At 47.9% G+C, this 17432-nt stretch overlaps 2 protein-coding genes across 6 annotated transcripts; one reads left to right on the top strand and one right to left on the bottom strand.

Annotated features, from left to right (window-relative positions):
* Positions 1-559: 559 nt before the first annotated feature.
* Positions 560-12426, bottom strand: ING5 (inhibitor of growth family member 5). Of its 4 annotated transcripts, none has more exons than XM_068164040.1 (9): positions 12165-12426; positions 10695-10784; positions 9848-10014; positions 9083-9194; positions 6622-6715; positions 5527-5662; positions 4901-4962; positions 3932-3999; positions 560-2836 (listed from the first exon to the last, which is right to left on the bottom strand). In XM_068164040.1, the coding sequence occupies exons 1-8, from the start codon at positions 12199-12201 to the stop codon at positions 3957-3959; spliced, it is 741 nt and encodes a 246-aa protein (XP_068020141.1). In that variant the 5' UTR covers positions 12202-12426; the 3' UTR covers positions 560-2836; positions 3932-3956. The 4 variants fall into 4 exon arrangements, with proteins under 4 accessions (XP_068020141.1, XP_068020142.1, XP_068020143.1 ...); XM_068164041.1 differs by having other exon boundaries at positions 10713-10784; positions 12165-12423; XM_068164042.1 differs by lacking the exon at positions 12165-12426 and adding an exon at positions 11680-11885.
* On the top strand, positions 12187-16030 carry DTYMK (deoxythymidylate kinase). 2 transcript variants are annotated; one of them, XM_068164045.1, is made up of 5 exons: positions 12187-12627; positions 13095-13203; positions 13907-13997; positions 14378-14503; positions 15761-16030. In XM_068164045.1, the coding sequence occupies exons 1-5, from the start codon at positions 12498-12500 to the stop codon at positions 15869-15871; spliced, it is 567 nt and encodes a 188-aa protein (XP_068020146.1). In that variant the 5' UTR covers positions 12187-12497; the 3' UTR covers positions 15872-16030. The 2 variants fall into 2 exon arrangements, with proteins under 2 accessions (XP_068020146.1, XP_068020145.1); XM_068164044.1 differs by having other exon boundaries at positions 12400-12627; positions 14306-14503.
* Positions 16031-17432: the final 1402 nt, after the last annotated feature.

Raw genomic sequence — 17432 nt, 5'->3', positions numbered from 1 at the left:
TACTACTCACTGAAAGGAGTCTTTTCTCCCACATAACAAGTGATAGGAGGAGAGAAATGACCTCAAGTTGCACCAGGGGAGGTTTAGGTAGGATATCAGGAAAACTTTGCTACAAGAGTAGTCAGGCATTGAAACAAGCTGCTCAGGGAGGAGGTGGAGTCACCAGCCCTGGAGGCGTTTGAAAACACATGTGGACATGACACTTCAGGACATCGTTGAGTGCACATGGTGGTCTTATATTGAACTCAGTGATTGGTATCTTTATGGTGTATAGCTGGTCACTTTGCATAAACAATGCCTGCATGTCCTTGAAAAGGAGCTGAAAGACTGACAGTGCCTAGCCCCTGCTGGAAGCTGCCATCAAAGCCTGTAAGAAAACATCCAAGGCCATCAAGAGGAACTCTTAACTGGAGAATAATTCTGGGGTTTGTGTATGTTGGGGAACAGTGCTGTGTAAAATTAGAAGGGCCCTTTCTTGATCTAGGCTCATGAGAATGCTGAAACCCACACCTCCTCCCTAGGAAGGACTCCTGTGCCGCCACAACACTGCTCTCGTAGGTCATTGTCCCAAAAAATACTTTATTTATAATAATATATCCATTATCTAGCACATGATCCAAAAATACAGACATACATTTTTACTTTATATTCCTTTTTTCTTTTTAATAAAAAGATTTATATCCTCTTTCATTTACAAAGGGAACATAGATCCAATTCCTTTAAAAATTAGAACACTAAAGTCCGTTTCGCCTCCAGTTTGCACGAGCTGCAATAAAGCTGAAACCCCCCCACAGGGTATGCAGGAGTTCTGACCATCTTAGTGGAACATTCCTTTCCATGTGTCACAGTCCCTTCTCCAGAGAAGCTCGTTTAACATTGTACATTCAAAATTTCAGGAGAAAAGATTTAAACCCTTTCCTAAGCAATAACGAAGGCTACTGGCAGTCCTGTCTAAAAGGAGTTAAAAAAAGATCTCCAAAGCCAGGTGTACTTGGCCAGGAGGTGTTTCTGAGCCCCTGAGAGCTCCCAGGCTGGTATGTTCTGAGCAGGAGAGTTTATTGCTGGTGTCAGGTGTCAGATGTTCCGACACATTAGCTGGGTCACACAGTAAATGAGTGTGCTGTACCTCGCGCTGTTTGTGACTCCTGCAGAGTATCTTTCCTTTGGAGGGCTGATGCTACCTTACAGAACTTTTCATTTTGCTTTGCTGGTTTGAAAGTGGAAAATGTCTGCTCTTCTCTACCCACAAACCCACTTGCTAACAAAAAAAAAACAAACCCACAATGCATTTTTCTCTCCTCCCTGACCATCCTACCCAAGGTGAGGGATGGTTATCTTCACACCTCCTTGTCTGTAGCTGTGCATTTCCACAAGGGCAAGACCTTTCCAGAGAGGTGCAGTGGAATTGTGAGATTCTTTCAGGTGAAATACTTAATCTACATTAACACCACTACTAATAAAGCCTTAGGAAAAGAAGAAACAAACCCACCCCACCCCAGAGGAGATACACCATACCACTGGATGGAAGGGGGAAAGAAAAACCTGAAGTGACACCAACACTAGTGTTGAGGGTGCAGCAGTGCTCCTACATTCACCCAGTGCAGCAGATCAGTGAGGTGCAGAGGACTTGCTCACTGGTTACTGAATTACAGGCTGGCTCATGAGGTATCACAATTAGATTTGCTCTCACAAAAGAGAGACAGAAGGAAAAAAAGAGGGCTGACTGGCTCAGCTTTGTGTAGCTATGCTTTTCCTCCTCCTTCCCCTCAGCAAGCTCCTTTGAATTTGTCTGCCAGCTTTCCAGTTGCTACTGCAATGGCAGCCACGGCGAACGCACATCAGCTTGTAAAGGCAGCTGTAGAAACTTCATCTACGGCCTGGGAAGTGATGCAGCCTAGCCAAGACGTGCAGGGCATCACACTACAGGTGACAGGACCCTGGAGACAGAGGTGAGTTGCTTTGGTTTTTTTCCCCATAGCAGGTGCAGTAAATCACAAATGTTCACAGAAAAGCTGTCTCAGTCTCAAGAGGTTTCTTCTATGCCAATGTCGACATACTTGCAGTATCTACAGCTCCTCACACAGCAAAGGAGGGAAGGAAAAGGGGCAAGAGCTGTGCTCTGCTTGCCTTCATTGCGAAGTGGAAGCAAGAGTGCAATGTAACATGGAAAACCAGAACTCCTTTTTGGGAACAGGTGACAACATCTGCCTAGAAGTTTGGTGCAGTTGGTTTGTGGGGGTGTTTGGTGGTTTTTTGGTGTGTGCATGGGTGGTTTTCCTTCTTTTTGTGTCTGTGTGTGTGTTTCTTTTATTTACTGTTACATTTTCCTTTCTTCACTCTTTTATGCAGTGCAATTTTAGAGCAAAACAGAAGCTTACCTGGAAGCTTCTTAATGCCTTGGCAGCAGTCTATACCAAGAGCTCCTGCACAATGGTATGCACAGCAGTATATACAGCCCGACACAGGGCTGCCAGCCACAACCACCAGGGAGGACAGCCAGCAAAGCTCCTGAGCTCTGCTGCCTTCTGCTGCAGGGCAATTTGGTTTGGGCTTGTTTGTTTGTTTGCTTTCCCTCTTCTCCACCTTTCCCCATCGTCTTCAATTGTAGGCTGGAAAGTCCCAAGATATAGGGGATCTATGTGAAGACAAAAGTCTCTCTCTGCTCTTCCCTCAACTTCTGCATGCATGAAGAAAAAAAAATAAAATAGAAAAAGCCAGATTTTTGTTTTCCTCCTCCTAATTCCTTCTGCTGCAGCAGCTGACACTGTGATGACTGCAAGGATTCACATTCACAATCTGAAAGGCAGCTTAAAGAAGTCAAGAATATGCAAATGTGCTAAAAAAAAAAGAGAGAAGAGAAAGAAGCAATTGAGAAACATTCCTGCTAAGTGGCCTTCTTCAACAGCAGTGCTTCACAGCAAATGCCATTCGAGACCCCTCACCAAGCTACCACAGGGCTGCCTTTCAGTTTTACCTTAGCACAGGAACCTAAAGATTGTGCTTCTGGAGCCTTTCCCTAAAGGTTGTTTGCCCTGATTTACCCAGGTGCAACACAGGTAAACACAAGGGACAAAAAAATCAGGTCTTCCATCTTATGAATAAATCCACCTTGTATTGCTGTAAGAACACTGTAGGCTTCACCTTCTCAATAAGGCACTTAAAGGATCTTCAGAGATCCTTTAAGGTAAGGTAACCTCCTCTCTCAATATCACTAAGAAACACTGCAGGACAATTCCTTTGCTATATAAAGGGTTTCTCCCAAGATGAGAAACCTTTTCTAGAGGGATGGAAGAAGTGAAATGGTTTGGTTAAGGTTCACATCAATGGGGGTAAGATCAAGTACCATAAAGGCAGTGCAAAGGTAGACAGTAAATCCCCCCAAAAGAGAAGGTTTGATCCTACCTCTCTCCCATCCTGCCCTATCAAAACTAACCACAGTACTTGGCTTTGAGGAAATGGGCACTGGAAGCAGTTCATTAGCTTTCCTGTTCCTTCTCTACTACAAAACTGCGTAACAAAAGGACTTCACACCTAAACAATGAAGCCTACTTCTTTCAGGCAGGCTACACTGGGGAACTTCTCCTCAACCAAGCCAAGCTCTAGCCTTAAACTACTCGGGTGACTGCAGTGCACCACGCTGAAGGTGTTTCACTCTCCTGCAGTGCCTTTCACAGAGCAAAGACCACAGCTCCTGGCTGCCCTACAGCTTCATAGTAACACCAGTTTCAGTGCTGTGCAAGTGTAACACAAATAAAACCCCTGTGGCAAAGGGATTTAGGGTTCCCTTCCAAAGTAATTTTTCTTTGAAAAGAACAGGAATTGCAGCTGGCCAGGGGACAATTAAATACCAGAAAAGAAGGAAAGCAGCTTTAAAAAAAGTAAAATCCTGATAATATTGTAGCATGAAATGTATATATTAAATTCTTCTTGCCTCAGAGGGTGTTCTCCTCAACTCCTTACTTCTTTTTCTTTCTTTCTTGAACACAACGAGGACAAAACCTACAGGGGAAAAGAAGCAGTAGTTAGCTCCTGAACTTTGTGAGACATATCTCAAGAACTCTATTTTGTTATGTGGTAACAACTGGCTGCTTTTAAATCAGTCTCCCAATGTAACTAACTGCAACCTTCACGAGGTGCAGGATGCCTAAGTAAACAGGAAAGAAACTGTACTGACTTGGGTAGTCAGAAGTGACAGCACTAGGCGGCTTCCAGGGCGCATCAGCCCCTCCCAGCAGTGATTCACCTTAGTTTGTTCACCTAGAAGTTAGTCCAAGGAACTTCTCCAAGTTTGTCACACAAACTTCCTCTACAGACAAGAGAGGGAAAGATTCCTTTCTCCATGAATATTCCTTTCTCTCCCTCCAATGACTGCAGCTCACTTTGACTTAAGCCTGTTTCTGACAGGCACCTTGTTAATTAGATGACAGCAGTCCATTAAGCAGAAACTAAGTACAGGACAAGCCTATGATTTTTTTTCCCCCCTCAAGGTGAGCACTGTATAAATAAAACCTAGAGCAGACTTCAAACTTGGCTTCCAGAAGTGAAAAAACATAAATACATCTTCTCAGTTTTAACCACAGCTCCATGACAGTGCAGCAAACCCAAGATGTCACACATACACATCTACCCAGGTGTCAGAGCAAAACCTCCTCCATTTATCATGCAGGTCGTTGTTTTGCTGCCACCAGCATCCAAGACTGCCAAGGAAGCAGGCTTTAAGAAGTAAGCTCCCCCTATACCTTTACACAAACACAATCCCCAAACCATAGAGGATGGAAACCCTCTGATGACAAGAGCACAGATCCTCTGTCAGGAAGGGTCACAAGAAGGTTTTAATTTTTACTGTGATTCTTGTTGAGGCAAACTGTAGCCTGATAAAGATCTAAAAGCTCATACTTACCATTTCCCTTTCGGTTTGGTGGTGAGGTCCACACAAGCAAAGTGGAACCATTCAATTGGGCACTGCAAAACAGAAAGGAAAACCCCAGAGAGGGGAGGCTTAGTGTTTCACAGATGGTCCTCTCATGTTCTGTGATCTGAGAAAGCCCTTCAGGTTTCACAGAGTTATCATGTTGTAATCTCAAAATACAGCGAGGCTGGGGAGAGGTTTGAGCACAAGCTCTGTGAAGAGAGGCTGAGGGAGCTGGGGCTGTTTAGCCTGGAGAAGAGGAGGCTCAGGGGAGACCTTATTGCTCTCTACAACTACCTGAAGGGTGGTTATAGCCAGGTGGGGGTTGGTCTCTTCTCCCAGGCAACCAGTACCAGAACAAGAGGACATAGTCTCAAGCTGCACCAGGGGAGGTTTAGGCTTGAGGTGAGGAGAAAGTTCTTCACAGAGAGAGTTGTTAGCCATCGTAATGGCTGTAATGGTGGAGTCACCATCCCTGGAGGTGTTTAAGAGGGGGTTGGATGTGGCACTTAGTGCCATGGTTTAGTAGTCATGAGGTCTTGGGTGACAGGTTGGACTCGATGATCTTTGAGGTCTTTTCCAACCTTATTGATTCTATGATTATTTCAAGTGCTTACATCTGGGTTGTCACAGCCAATCATTTCTCCATAGGACACTTGGTGACACAGGCAGTAGGTAGGCTCGTTGGGATCCACTGGCATGTCCAGGACATCCGAGGGGTGCACTGAGAGGATGGTGTCGGCAAACTCGGAGCTGTGGACAAGGGCAGATCTTTCAGTTCAGATCCTTTTCAGCTGCAGGCAACAAGATCTAAATCCCACTCAGGGAAAATTAGCTTTTAACAAGACCTTCCCCCAAACACACTGAACCTATTTTAGAGTTTAGATTACACTACCACACATTATCCAATAATCAAAATCTTAAGGTGGCTTTGATCAGACACAAAACATGAGCTTGGCTACAAAGTATTAAGAGAGTGATTTGGAGATGCCATGACCACAGTAACAAAATTAACAGACAGATCACTTCTGATCACAAACAGAACCTGATTTGTTTCCCTCAATCTGTTTTAATACACATTTTTCTCCTCATTGATCTGTCAGGACTGTGTTAAGTTGACACACCAGTGACTGTCAAATGAAGCTGGTTTGATTTTTCTGCCTCTGCACTTAGCCAACTGAAAATATTAGAATTAACAGAACCCTCTTGACATATAAACTGTTATCAGGGAGAGGGGACATGCTTCACAAAACCAAATTAGATCATGAAGACTATCCAGGACATGATTTGTTTGAAAACAGTCCCTCAAATTCTACTACTGTTGTAGAAATCTTGGACACTGACATGGTTCACTTTCTGTCCTGATGGGCAAGTGTTCAGTTTTACAATCAAGACCACCAGCAACTGTTAAAAGCAGCCACATGACAATAATCAAAGCTGTTTCTCCCAATTTGCCAACAACAACAGGGATGCTGATCTTCTCCTTCCAGTCAGGAGGCATTCCAAGCATGCTGAGTTTCCACATGCCAACCAAGGAGCTAATTAACAAAGCTGACTTGTCCTAGGCAGGCCACTAATGAAATGGAGTAAGACCAGAACACTCTAACACAGCTCACCATATGATATGAGTCATAAATAGGGTAATATGAGCTTGTGGAAAATTCACTAAGTGTCAAGCCAAAGTCACCAAGCTGTGGCTGGGTATACCTTACCCTCCTTTAAGTTTCTTTTTCTTTGGTGTATCTTCTTCAGATGTTCGTCTGCCTCGACCACGAGAGCCTTTTTTGTCTTTCTGACTCCGTCCCTCTGCAAAGGAGAAACCCCACAGTTTCAGCCTGTGGCACACCAGAAACATCCCTAGATGCTTTTCACAGAATGGCTTAACTTGGAAAGGACTGCAGTTATCATCTACTCCAAGTTCCCCGTATAAGAAGTCCCTGTCCAATCTTCATGCAGGTTCCCTTCAGGTACTGGAAGGCAGCTATAAGGTCTCTTGGCAACCTATTAGAGTCACACCAACCTCATACTGAAGAACTTCATCCTAAAGTCCAGTCTAAACCTGCTCTCCCTCAGCTTAAAACCATTTCTCCATGTCCTGTTAATAGACAGTTAAGAAAAGTCCCTCTCCAGCCTTCCTGTAGGCTCCCTTCAGGTACTGGAAGGCAGCTATAAGGTCCCCCGTCAGGAGCCTTCTCTTCTCTAGGCTGAACACCCCCAGGTCCCTCAGCCTACCCTCACAGCAGAAATGCTCTGCACTTGGATCATCTTTGTGGCCCTCCTCCGGACTCACTCCAACAGTTTCATGTCCTTCCTATGATGGGGACGCCACAACTGGATGCAGTATTCAAGGTGGTCTCACCAGAGCAGAGAAGGGCAGAATCGCCTCTTGACCTGTTGGCCACACTCCTATTGATGCAGTCCAGCACATGATTTGCCTACTGGGCTAGGTGAGTGCACTGCTAGCTCATGGTGAGCTTCTCATTAATCAACACTCCAAGTTTTTTTCTTCAGGGCTGCTCTCAACCCACTCTGCACCCAGCCTGGATTTGTGCCTGGGACTGGCCTGACCCAGATGCAGCACCTTGCACTTTGCCTTGTTGAACCTCATGCCACACTTTTCAGGCCCCTCAAGGTCCTTCTGGATGCTATCCCTGCTCTCAAGTGAGTCCAGCACACCACACAGCTTGGTGCCATCAGCAAACTTGCTGAGGGTGCATTTAATGCCTCTGCCCCTGTGGCTGACAAAGCTGTTAAAGCAGCATTGGACCCAGAACCCTTTTATTTGGATGTATTTTGAGATCCTTATTTCCAGTGTAACTGAATGCAAATGCTGATCCTGGAATCCATTTTTATGCCACAAATATGCCAAACTGGCCAGCAGCACAAGCAAGCACCAAACCCCTGAGTTCCCTGCCTTGGCAGTTACATCCCTGCAGCAGAGAGTGTCAGCACATGATATAAATGGCATCACAATTGATTAGATGTGCTGTCATATGGCTTTTAAAAATTGCAGTGTATTTCTAAACAACTCAGCCAGTTAATTGGTTACCCAATAACTAATGTAACCTGGCTCCACCACATCCTTGACCTTATCTCATAGTTCAGTGGCACAAAGCTATGCTGCTGTTAAACCACACACAGATGCCACTGCAATCACAGGGGATTTCCAGTATACATCACAGACCTTCCTTAAACTCCTAATATTTCCTGCTGTTGCCAGCTTCATCAGTATTCAGACTTTGGTAAAAGGAGCAAAACAGACAAATCTCTCCTCCTTAGAAGAGAGCTTAGGTCAGGCTTGAAACTAAGAACTCAAGAACTGTTAAGAACTTCAAGTTTTGTCACAGTTAGCTCCCCCTTGGCTAGCAGCCTCCTTAACAGCTAGGAACTGTGTGTCACCTCAGGAAGATCCCAGCACTAGATTTTATTTCATCTGCTTACTGCCCACCAGAACACTGTAAGTATTTGAAGAGCATCAAAAGCAAGTTAAAAAGTACACTATGGTGTACTTTCCTCCAGAAGTAACACCCTGCTTTGCATTACAGAATGGGGGGGTGGGGGGGGCAGATTGGAAGGGACCTCTAGAGAACATCAAGGCCAACCCCCCTGACTAGAGCAGGATCATCCAGAGTCAATCACACGGAACATGTCCAGGTGGGCTTGGAATGCCTCCAGAGAAGGAGGCTCCACAACCTCTCTGGACAGCCTGCTCCAGAGCTCTGCCACCCTTGAAGGGAAGAGCTTTCCCTTGTGTTTACGTGGTACCTCCTGTGTTCCAGTTTGTCCACTGCCCCTTGTGCTGTCACTGGACACCACTGAGAAGAGTTTGGCTCCATCTTCCTGACACCTCCCCTTATCAGTATGGTAAACTTTAATAAGATCCCTCCTCAGCCTTTTCTTCTCCAGGCTAAACAGCTCCAACTCTCTCACAGCCTTTTCTCATAAGGGAGATGTCCCAGTCCCTTAATCATCTCAGTGGCTCTCCCCAGCAGCTCCTTGTCTTTCAACTGGGGAGCTCACAACTGGACACAATACTCCAGATGAGGCCTCACCAGGGCTGAGGAGAGGGGAAGGAGAACCTCCCTCGACCCGCTGGCCACACTCTTCATGTTTTGCCTTTGTGGTTAGATACAGAGCGTGGCAAAGGCTGTCAGATGTGTAATATCTACGTACTTTTCACACTTCTGGATCCTGGGCTTTCAAAGTCACTGCCTTCCAGTTTGTCCTTCAAATCCGCTTCAAACCGCGCCAAGTCTGCATCCAGCCGGCGGATGTGCTTATCCACCTGCACAGAGAAGGACAGCACCAACTGAATTAAAAACAACCCCAAAGGCAAAAAGGAAGGTCTCTTACTGGCATCAGCAGAAGTGTGCTACTTTGGGGAAAGGAATTAAAGGGGGAGCAAACTGGAAAAGGGGAAATGGTACACACAAAGGGAATGTAGGTGGAGAGGAAACAAGCAAAAGCAAGAAGACCAAATTTCTCTCCAGGGAAAGGAAGGGAAAGCAAGGTGGCATAAGGAAGAGCCAAAGCAACTCAAACTAATGATTTCTGGAACAAAAGATGATGAGAGATACTAGAAAGAATCTCAGAATTACAGAACAGTGGGGGTTGGAAGGGACCCCTGGAGATCATTGAGTCCAACTCCCCTGCCAAGGCAGGTTCACCCAGAGAAGGTCACACAGTAACAGGTCTAGGTGGGCTTTCAATGCCTCCAGAGATGGAGACTCCACCACCTCTCTGGACAGCCTGTTGCATCCTTAAATTAAAGAAGTTCCTTCTCACATTTAGCTGGAACTTCTTATGATCAAGTTTGTGCCTATTACCTCTTGTCCTGTCACTGGGCACCACTTTGGAAGGGTCTCCCAGATTTACCAGCAGCCCCATTCCAGAGCATGACCATTTTTACAACAGCCTCACTGGGACTGTGATCCTCACCATCTCGTATGTCTGCATGGCCAGCTGGACTTTGTCATCACTGTACTCTTTGCATTTGCTGTAGGCATTCTGGATTTTCTTCAGGTGTTCCACTCTGTCCTGAGGCACCATGTTCTTCACTGATTCAATGTATTCTGCTGCAAGACTGTCAATTTCTGCTTTCTTATCTGAGAAACAGAGCACATACACATATGAAAGCTATCTGCCAAAGCATTTTGGTTTTCTGTCTCTTTATGCAGAGGAAAAAAAAAGAAATCTCCTGGCAGCTTTTGAATTTCCCCTGATTCCTTAATGCATTTAGCTTTTCTCTAAAGGAGATTTTGTAGGTATTTACTCTTTAACATATGCAGTGTGATTCTGATTTCACAGTTAATTAACAGTGTTTTCACAGTTAATTCAGGCCCACAGTTAAGATCAGAAAGGGAACCCAGGGGTTCCCAAACTTCAAACTCTCCTCCCACAGGCAGAACATTTTATCTGCAGTCATTTACTGGTCTAACAGTTCAAATTGAAAGTCATTACTGTGCAGCCAGATACCAACACAAACCTCAAAACAGAAAACAAACTAGATGATCTTGCAAGAGACATCTGCAGCTCAGCAGATGGGAAAATATGTGCAAGTAAGGCCACAGAGCTACAAGTCAGCGTGCAACTGCTGAAAAAAACAACCTCCAGCCCTGTTAGGTGGAGCCCTCACAGAAAAGGAACAAATACTGCACTGCATTCAAGCTGAGAGAAGAAAGAACAAAAAAGAAATAGAATGAGTTGCAGGGCAGACAAACCCTCTATAACCAATCTCCACGGGGCTCTTCCTCAAGGTCTAAGCTGTCTGTCAGACTTTGCTTACCAAAATACCTGAACACACCTTCTGTTCTCTGATCCAGCTCCCGCATCAGCTGGAAGTTCCTTTGCAGCTCACAAGGCAGGTTTTCGATACCTACAACGTAAGGTAAAAAACATAGCACAGCCTGTTCCCCTCAGAGCAGCCATCCCTCCTTTGACATGTAACACCAAACCAACTCAGCAGAGCTACAAGGCCCACCACCTCAAGTGGAGTGATGCAAGAAACACCACGGGCCCCTGCGGTTGACTAGGATCAGAGAGTCACAGAATGGTGGGGGCTGGAAGGGACCTCTGAAGATCACCTAGTCCAACTCTGCTGCTAGTGCAGGTTTGCCTAGATCAAGTTGCACAGGAACACATCCAGGCAGGTTGAAAGTCTCCAGAGAAGGAAACTCCACAGCTTCTCTGAGCAGCCTGCTCCAGGGTTCCAGCACCCTCACAGTAAAGGTTTTTCCTTAAGTTCAAGTGAAACCTCATCTAGTCTAGTTTGTACCCATTGCTCCTCATCCTGCCAATGGACACCACTGAAAAGAGCCCATCCCCTTCCTCATGTTCCCCACCCCTTGTTGATCAGCATTGAGGAGATCCCCTCTCAGTCTGGGATTTTCCAGAGGAAAAGCCCCAGGTCTCTCAGCCTCTCCTCTTAATACGGATGCTCCAGTCCTTTAATCATCTTTTATAGCCTTCCTTGGGCACTCTCTAGTATATACCTGTGCTCTTTAAACCGGAGAGCCCAGAACTGAACACAATAGAATAAATAGAATAAACCTGGTTGGAAGAGACCTTCAAGATCATCGCGTCCAACCTATCAACTAATCCAACCCACCTAAACAACTAACCCATGGCACCAAACACCCTATCAAGTCTCCTCCTGAACACCTCCTATGATGGCGACTCCACCACCTCCCCGGGCAGCCCATTCCAATGGCCAATCACTCTATGTGGAGCTTTTCCCTAACATCCAGCCTAAACTCCAGGTGTGACCTCACCAGGAGAGTAGAGGGGGAGAACATCCCTCGACCTGCTAGTGAAAGAGCTCCCAGAACGCAGCCTAAGGCAGAGGAGGCGCGCACGGACAGGCGGCTGCCACCAACTCCGCAGCCGCGTTACTTCCACAGTTTATCAGCGAGCCGATCGCGCAGAGCGAAAGGCACTGAGCGCAGCCTCTGCGAGGCCTCTGGCCGCTCCCAACGCCATGCGCGGTAGGAGCCCCGCACGACAGAGCGGAGCAGCAGACTAGGCGGCTGCGCGCAGCCCGCCATCACCCCACGGTCCCGCGCCCCGGCGCTCGGCGATGATTCACAGGCTCCAGCTGATGACGTCGCCCAACCCCGCCCCAATGCCCAGCCCGTGGCGCAGTTCTAATTGCTGTGCCGCTTCCGCCCCCGTCCCGGCCACCGCCGCACTCCCCTCGCCATCCCCTGCTTCCCCTCCCCCTCCGCCGCTCCCCGCGGCAGCCGCGTCCCGCTCTTACTGTCCAGGTAGTGCTCCAGGTACATGGCGGTCGCCATCTTGGGGCTCGCGCCCTGCCGCCGCCGCCTGCCGTCGCCTGCCCGGCGCGCTTGATGAGGGCCGTAGTCCCGGCCTCATCCCATAATCATAGTGCAGAGAGCCCCCATTGGCCGCCGGTAGTGCTCCTGCTGCATATTCATGAGAGGCGGGGCGGGGGGAGGGCGGTGCTTCACCGCCTCCCTGAAGGACGGCGGCGCCTCTGTGCCCTGCCGCCGCCTAGAGCAGCCCAGGAAGACTCGCCAGGATTGGCCGGGCGCCGGCGGAAGGGGCGGGGCCTGCGAAGCGCGCGCTGGCGATGGCGGGCCGGCGCGGGGCGCTGATCGTGTTGGAGGGCGTGGACCGCGCCGGCAAGAGCACACAGTGCCGGCGGCTGGTGGAGGCGCTGAGGGCCGGCGGCCACCGCGCCGACCTCCTCCGCTTCCCGGGTACGGGCCCTGGCGGCGCTCGGAGGGAACGGGATGGCGGGGGGGGGGGTGGTTACAGAGAGTCCCGAAGGCTGGGCCTTGGCGCCCGGTGTGCCTCTCCCGGGGAGGACGCAGGGGCTGCGTCCGAGGGCTTCATGTAGCACACTGGGCTCTTGACTTCCTCCCATCGTGACAGATCGAGCCCCATTGCCGAGCAGACTGACCTCCCACCCTTGGCAGGCGGATAGACCCCCACCCTCAGACAGACTGACCTCCCACCAGTGTCAGGTGAATAGACCACCATCCCCAGACAGACTGACCTCCTCCCAGTATGTCAGGAAGATAAACCCAGTCCCTGGGTAGACCGACCTTCCCCTTCCCCTGCTATCAGATGTACCCCCCCAGATTAACATTCCCCATCCTGGACAGATGGAACCCGTCTGGCGTGAGCAGCTTGGGGCAGAACTTGCTCTTCCTCTTTCCAACAGAGAGAACAACGGAGATTGGACAGCTGATCAGTTCCTACCTGACGAAGGAGAAGGACCTGGAGGACCACACCATTCACCTGCTCTTCTCAGCTAACCGCTGGGAACACGTGTAAAGACAATATGTTTGCTAAGCTGTCAAAACAAAAATGCATACTGTTGAGTGCTCCTGGGGTTCAGGTTTGCAGAGAGTGCAGTAGGTATGAGTAGGGTCCTGTTCAGCTAGTGAAGCATGGCTGAAAGCAGTGTCCCAGGGACCCTTACAGCTTTGGGTTCAATTTTAGATCAAACCCTGCAGTTCATGTTTCTTTCAAATCATTAACATGTGCTCAGCAGCTCTAGGGAGGTTCTGCCCTGGCGAGACCATACCTGGAATACTGTGTCCAGTTTTGGGCTCCCCAGTTCAAGAGACACAGAACTACAGGAGAGAACTCAATGGAGAAGTACAAGGATGAAGATCACAAGGTGTAAGAAGAAATGTCATTGTGGTGAACTTTGAGGCACTGTATCACACAGCTGCACCACTTAAGGGAAGAGTACTGAGTTACTCCTGTCTGAATATAGTTCACCTGTGATCTTGCCTGTAAGCCTAGACCACCAGGTGCATAGCACTGAGGCACCCTGAACTTGAGTGTCTAGTAAGAGCATGTGCTTCATGTCTGCTAGAGTACAGAACACAAGCAGCTATTTATCCATGATCAGCATCACAGGTAACCCTTATGTGGGCCTCATGAGCCATCTTTTAGATGAACTCTTGCCAGATGTATCACTGTCATGCAGTGTAACCTTTTATTTTTTTTCTACATGGTTTTCAGGCCACTGATGAAAGAAAAGCTCCATCAAGGGATCACACTTGTGGTTGACAGATATGCCTTTTCTGGAGTGGCCTTCACAAGTGCTAAAGAGGTGAGACCTACAGCAGCCCCTGCCTTTCTCTATATTTGGGGAAGGAAGTGTGGTATAGAAGTCGGTGTGCATGGCCCAGGCTCCCCCTGTGAGGAAATGGAGGGATGAAAGTGTCAGCTCAGATACAGAATCACAGAATTGTTTGGGCTCCTTGGGGCCTTGAACAACTTGGTTTAGTGGAAGGTGTCCCTGCCCATGGCAGGGTTGGAACTTTAAGGGGTTGGAGTCTTTTAGAATGGCTTGACTTGGAAGAGACCTATGACTCACATTCCTTTCTTTCACCCCAAACTTTCTTGTCTTGGGGACAGAACTTCTGCCTGGACTGGTGTAAGCAGCCTGATGTTGGACTCCCAAAGCCAGATCTGATTCTGTTTCTTCAGTTAAGACCAGAAGAGGCAGCAGGACGAGGCAGCTTCGGAACCGAACGTTACGAGAACAGCTCCTTCCAAGAGAAAGTTCTGCAATCCTTCTACCACCTGATGAAGGATGAGACGTTGAACTGGAAGGTAAGGAAATAACCCTAATGAGCCTGTCACAAACCAGTGTGGGAGTCTCTCATGAGGGCTCCCCAGCTGTGCCCATTACATCCTGCTTCTCATTAGGGGGCCATGTTGAGGACCATCCAAGGGCACTGGTCTGTGGCAGAGAGGGCACTGAGCTGTTCCAGGACACCTTATGGGGCTGTGTTGGTGTGGGGGGAAGACACATCTCCACACATTTCTTGAACATCTCCAGGGATGGTGACTCCACCACCTACCTGGGCACTCTGTTTGAGCACAAGCCCTATGAGGAGAGGCTGAGGGAGCTGGGGTTGCTTAGCCTGGAGAAGAGGAGGCTCAGGGCAGACCTTATTGCTGTCTACAACTACCTGAAGGGAGGTTGTAGCCAGGTGGGGGTTGGTCTCTTCTCCCAGACAACCAGCACCAGAACAAGAGGACACAGTCTCAAGCTGCACCAGGGGAGGTTTAGGCTGGATGTTAGGAAGATGTTCTTCACAGAAGGAGTGACTGGCCATTGGAATGTGCTGCCCAGGGAGGTGGTGGAGTCACCATCACTGGAGGTGTTTAGGAAGAGACTGGATGGAGTGCTTGGTTTGGTTGATTAGATGGTGTTGGATGATAGGTTGGACTTGGTCTCAAAGGTATCTTCCAACCTGGTCTATTCTATTCTATGCTATTCTATTCTAATTCCTGACCACTCTTGCAGCAAAGAAATTGTCCCCCATATCCAGCCTAAACCTCCCCTGGCACAATTTCAGGCCATTTCTTGTTCTACCACCCGATACTAGGGAGAAAAGACAGACCCTCCCCACCTCACTGCATCCTCCTGTCAGGAGGGACACATAAGGGACTTTTAGAGGTTCCTACTATCATGGGTGGAATTTATTTTGAAGAACCACTGAAAGATCAATACACTGACACTTCTGGGGGGCTACAGCAGAGGATGAAGAGCACTTACCTGCATTTATATCACAGGCCCCCAAAAATGTCAGTAAGCAAGATGCAGCAGCAGCGGTTTCTTCTGTTTCCCTTCATCCAGCCCCACATTCACTCCTTCAGTGCTGTTCCAAAATAAAATGGGTTTCAAGCATTCCCCTGCAGAAGCAGTGCACAGGTGGTGTAACTAGCTCAGTTCACTGCTTGTGAGCAGTAACCAAATTGAGTGATGGGGGGAGCAGCTGCAACAGCAAGGGGAGGTGTTCTCCTTTGGTGGTACTAATTGAGGAACATGTTTCTGTTTGTGTGTGTGTGTCTTGGAAACAGACAATGGATGCTTCAAAGACCATAGAAGACTTGCACAAAGAAATCAAGTCCATTGCAGAGGAAACCATACAGGAGGTTCAGAATAAACCTTTGGCAGAACTCTGGAAATGAAGCTTTATACAGATTATTCTGTAGAGCCCAGGGCTGCCCCTGGCCAAGGACAGCAGCAGCAGGCAGGCAGTTGGTGGGCCTCAACTGAACTGCCACGTTCCTGATTCTTGTGTCTCTAGTAAAAGCATTCCCTGTGTCTACAGAGAACTTGCTAACCCATTATTCCTTTCTGTGTTTTGTGCAGGATATTTTTTTGTTTTCAGTATGATCAGTAAAGGAGACTGAGGGGAGACCTTCTCATGGGAGAAGGGTCTGGAGGACAGGGCTGCTGAGGAGCAGTTGAGGGACCTGGGGTTGTTTAGTCTAGAGGAGGCTGAGGGGAGACCTCTCTACAACTCTCTAGAAGGAGATTGGGGTGAGGTGGAGGTTGGTCTCTTCTTGATAGGACAAGAGGAAATGGCCTCAAGTTGCACCAGGGGAGGTTGAGGTTGGATATTGGAAGAAATTTGCAACTTCTTTGCTCTAACACTGAATGGGCTGCCCAGGGAGGTGGTTGAATCCCCATCCCTGGAGGGGTTCAAAGGAGGCAGAGAGAGACATGGTTAACTTAGAGACGTGGCAGAGTTAGAGAATGGTTGGACTTGGTGATCTTAAAAGGTCTTTTCCAACCCAGAACAACTCTATGATTCAGAAAGCTGTATGGGAGCTGAACATGCTGCAGTTCAGGCACCAAATCCAGGGAGGGAATGCTATGAAATCTCAGTTCTCAGCAATGACCAGCACACAAACCAGTGTCAAGTCAAGTAACTGCCACTGAGATAGAGGAATGACCAGGAAAGTAAATGTCTCTCTGCTGGACAGTTAACTCGCTTTCAGACAGTGTGGACTGGACTGATCTCCAAAGTGATCAATACAGAGACTAAATCCTGCTCCAACTTCTAGAGAGAGGCAGACTGAACTGATCCACTAGGCAGGGAGAGGAAAGTAAACGTTTGAATCAAAATTACCAGTGCATCAGCCAAAAGAAAAAGCTGTTGCCTTTACATCTGCACAGCACTGGGTAGCAGAAACACTCCTTGTGAAGGAGGTGAGCATGTCTAACACTGACTCAGCCCCTTCCAGCAACAATGGAAGAAGACAACCCAGAGAAGCCATTTCATTTGTATTAGCTTTAGGCTTCTGACTAAAAAGCCAGAAATAGCTGTGAACAACCCAATAAAGCTGAGTCTAGCTCTGTCACTGGGGTTAACACTTGGGTGAAATCTTGTCTGGCTGAGCTGTCCTTAGTCATAAACACATGAATATAAAGTAAACAGTAACTCTTGTGTACCTATCACGAGGGAGAAGCCCGAGTTACTAGGTCTCAACAAGGACCTGCCAATGGCAACAGAGGACACAGCCTTCTGATTGAAGCAGTGTCCTGCTTTTACAATGCAAAGCAGGAAAAATGGTGATTGAACAGCCTACACCTACTCCTGTGACAGCTGTTGCTGCAGAGCTAGGGTTTAAAAGGCTACCTGGAAACTGATGCCATGACAAGCCATGAAACAGCTCCACAGCAGGCATGCAATCTGCAGAAAACAACTTTCTTTCCACTTAATACTACAAAAGGAACTTTTCA

Source organism: Melanerpes formicivorus, unplaced genomic scaffold (assembly GCF_026170545.1).
Source record: "Melanerpes formicivorus ecotype bairdi unplaced genomic scaffold, bMelFor1.0.p_v2 SCAF_76, whole genome shotgun sequence".
Taxonomy (NCBI): domain Eukaryota; kingdom Metazoa; phylum Chordata; class Aves; order Piciformes; family Picidae; genus Melanerpes; species Melanerpes formicivorus.
The sequence above is the reverse complement of the archived record's forward strand: the minus strand, read 5'-3'. Positions and strand labels throughout refer to the sequence as shown.

What these genes read in the sequence shown, in the direction of transcription:
- ING5 (XM_068164040.1), bottom strand. Translation starts at nt 12,201, where the DNA reads ATGGCGACCGCCATGTACCTGGAGCACTACCTGGACA. An exon ending in AGGTGTGTTCAGGTATTTTG is followed by an intron (nt 10,015 to 10,694) that starts GTAAGCAAAGTC and finishes TCTGTTTCTCAG; the next exon opens with ATAAGAAAGCAGAAATTGAC. An exon ending in CCATGCAGACATACGAGATG is followed by an intron (nt 9,195 to 9,847) that starts GTGAGGATCACA and finishes TTCTCTGTGCAG; the next exon opens with GTGGATAAGCACATCCGCCG.
- DTYMK (XM_068164044.1), top strand. Translation starts at nt 12,498, where the DNA reads ATGGCGGGCCGGCGCGGGGCGCTGATCGTGTTGGAGGGCGTGGACCGC. An exon ending in GCTAACCGCTGGGAACACGT is followed by an intron (nt 13,204 to 13,906) that starts GTAAAGACAATA and finishes CATGGTTTTCAG; the next exon opens with GCCACTGATGAAAGAAAAGC. An exon ending in CCTTCACAAGTGCTAAAGAG is followed by an intron (nt 13,998 to 14,305) that starts GTGAGACCTACA and finishes TCTTGGGGACAG; the next exon opens with AACTTCTGCCTGGACTGGTG.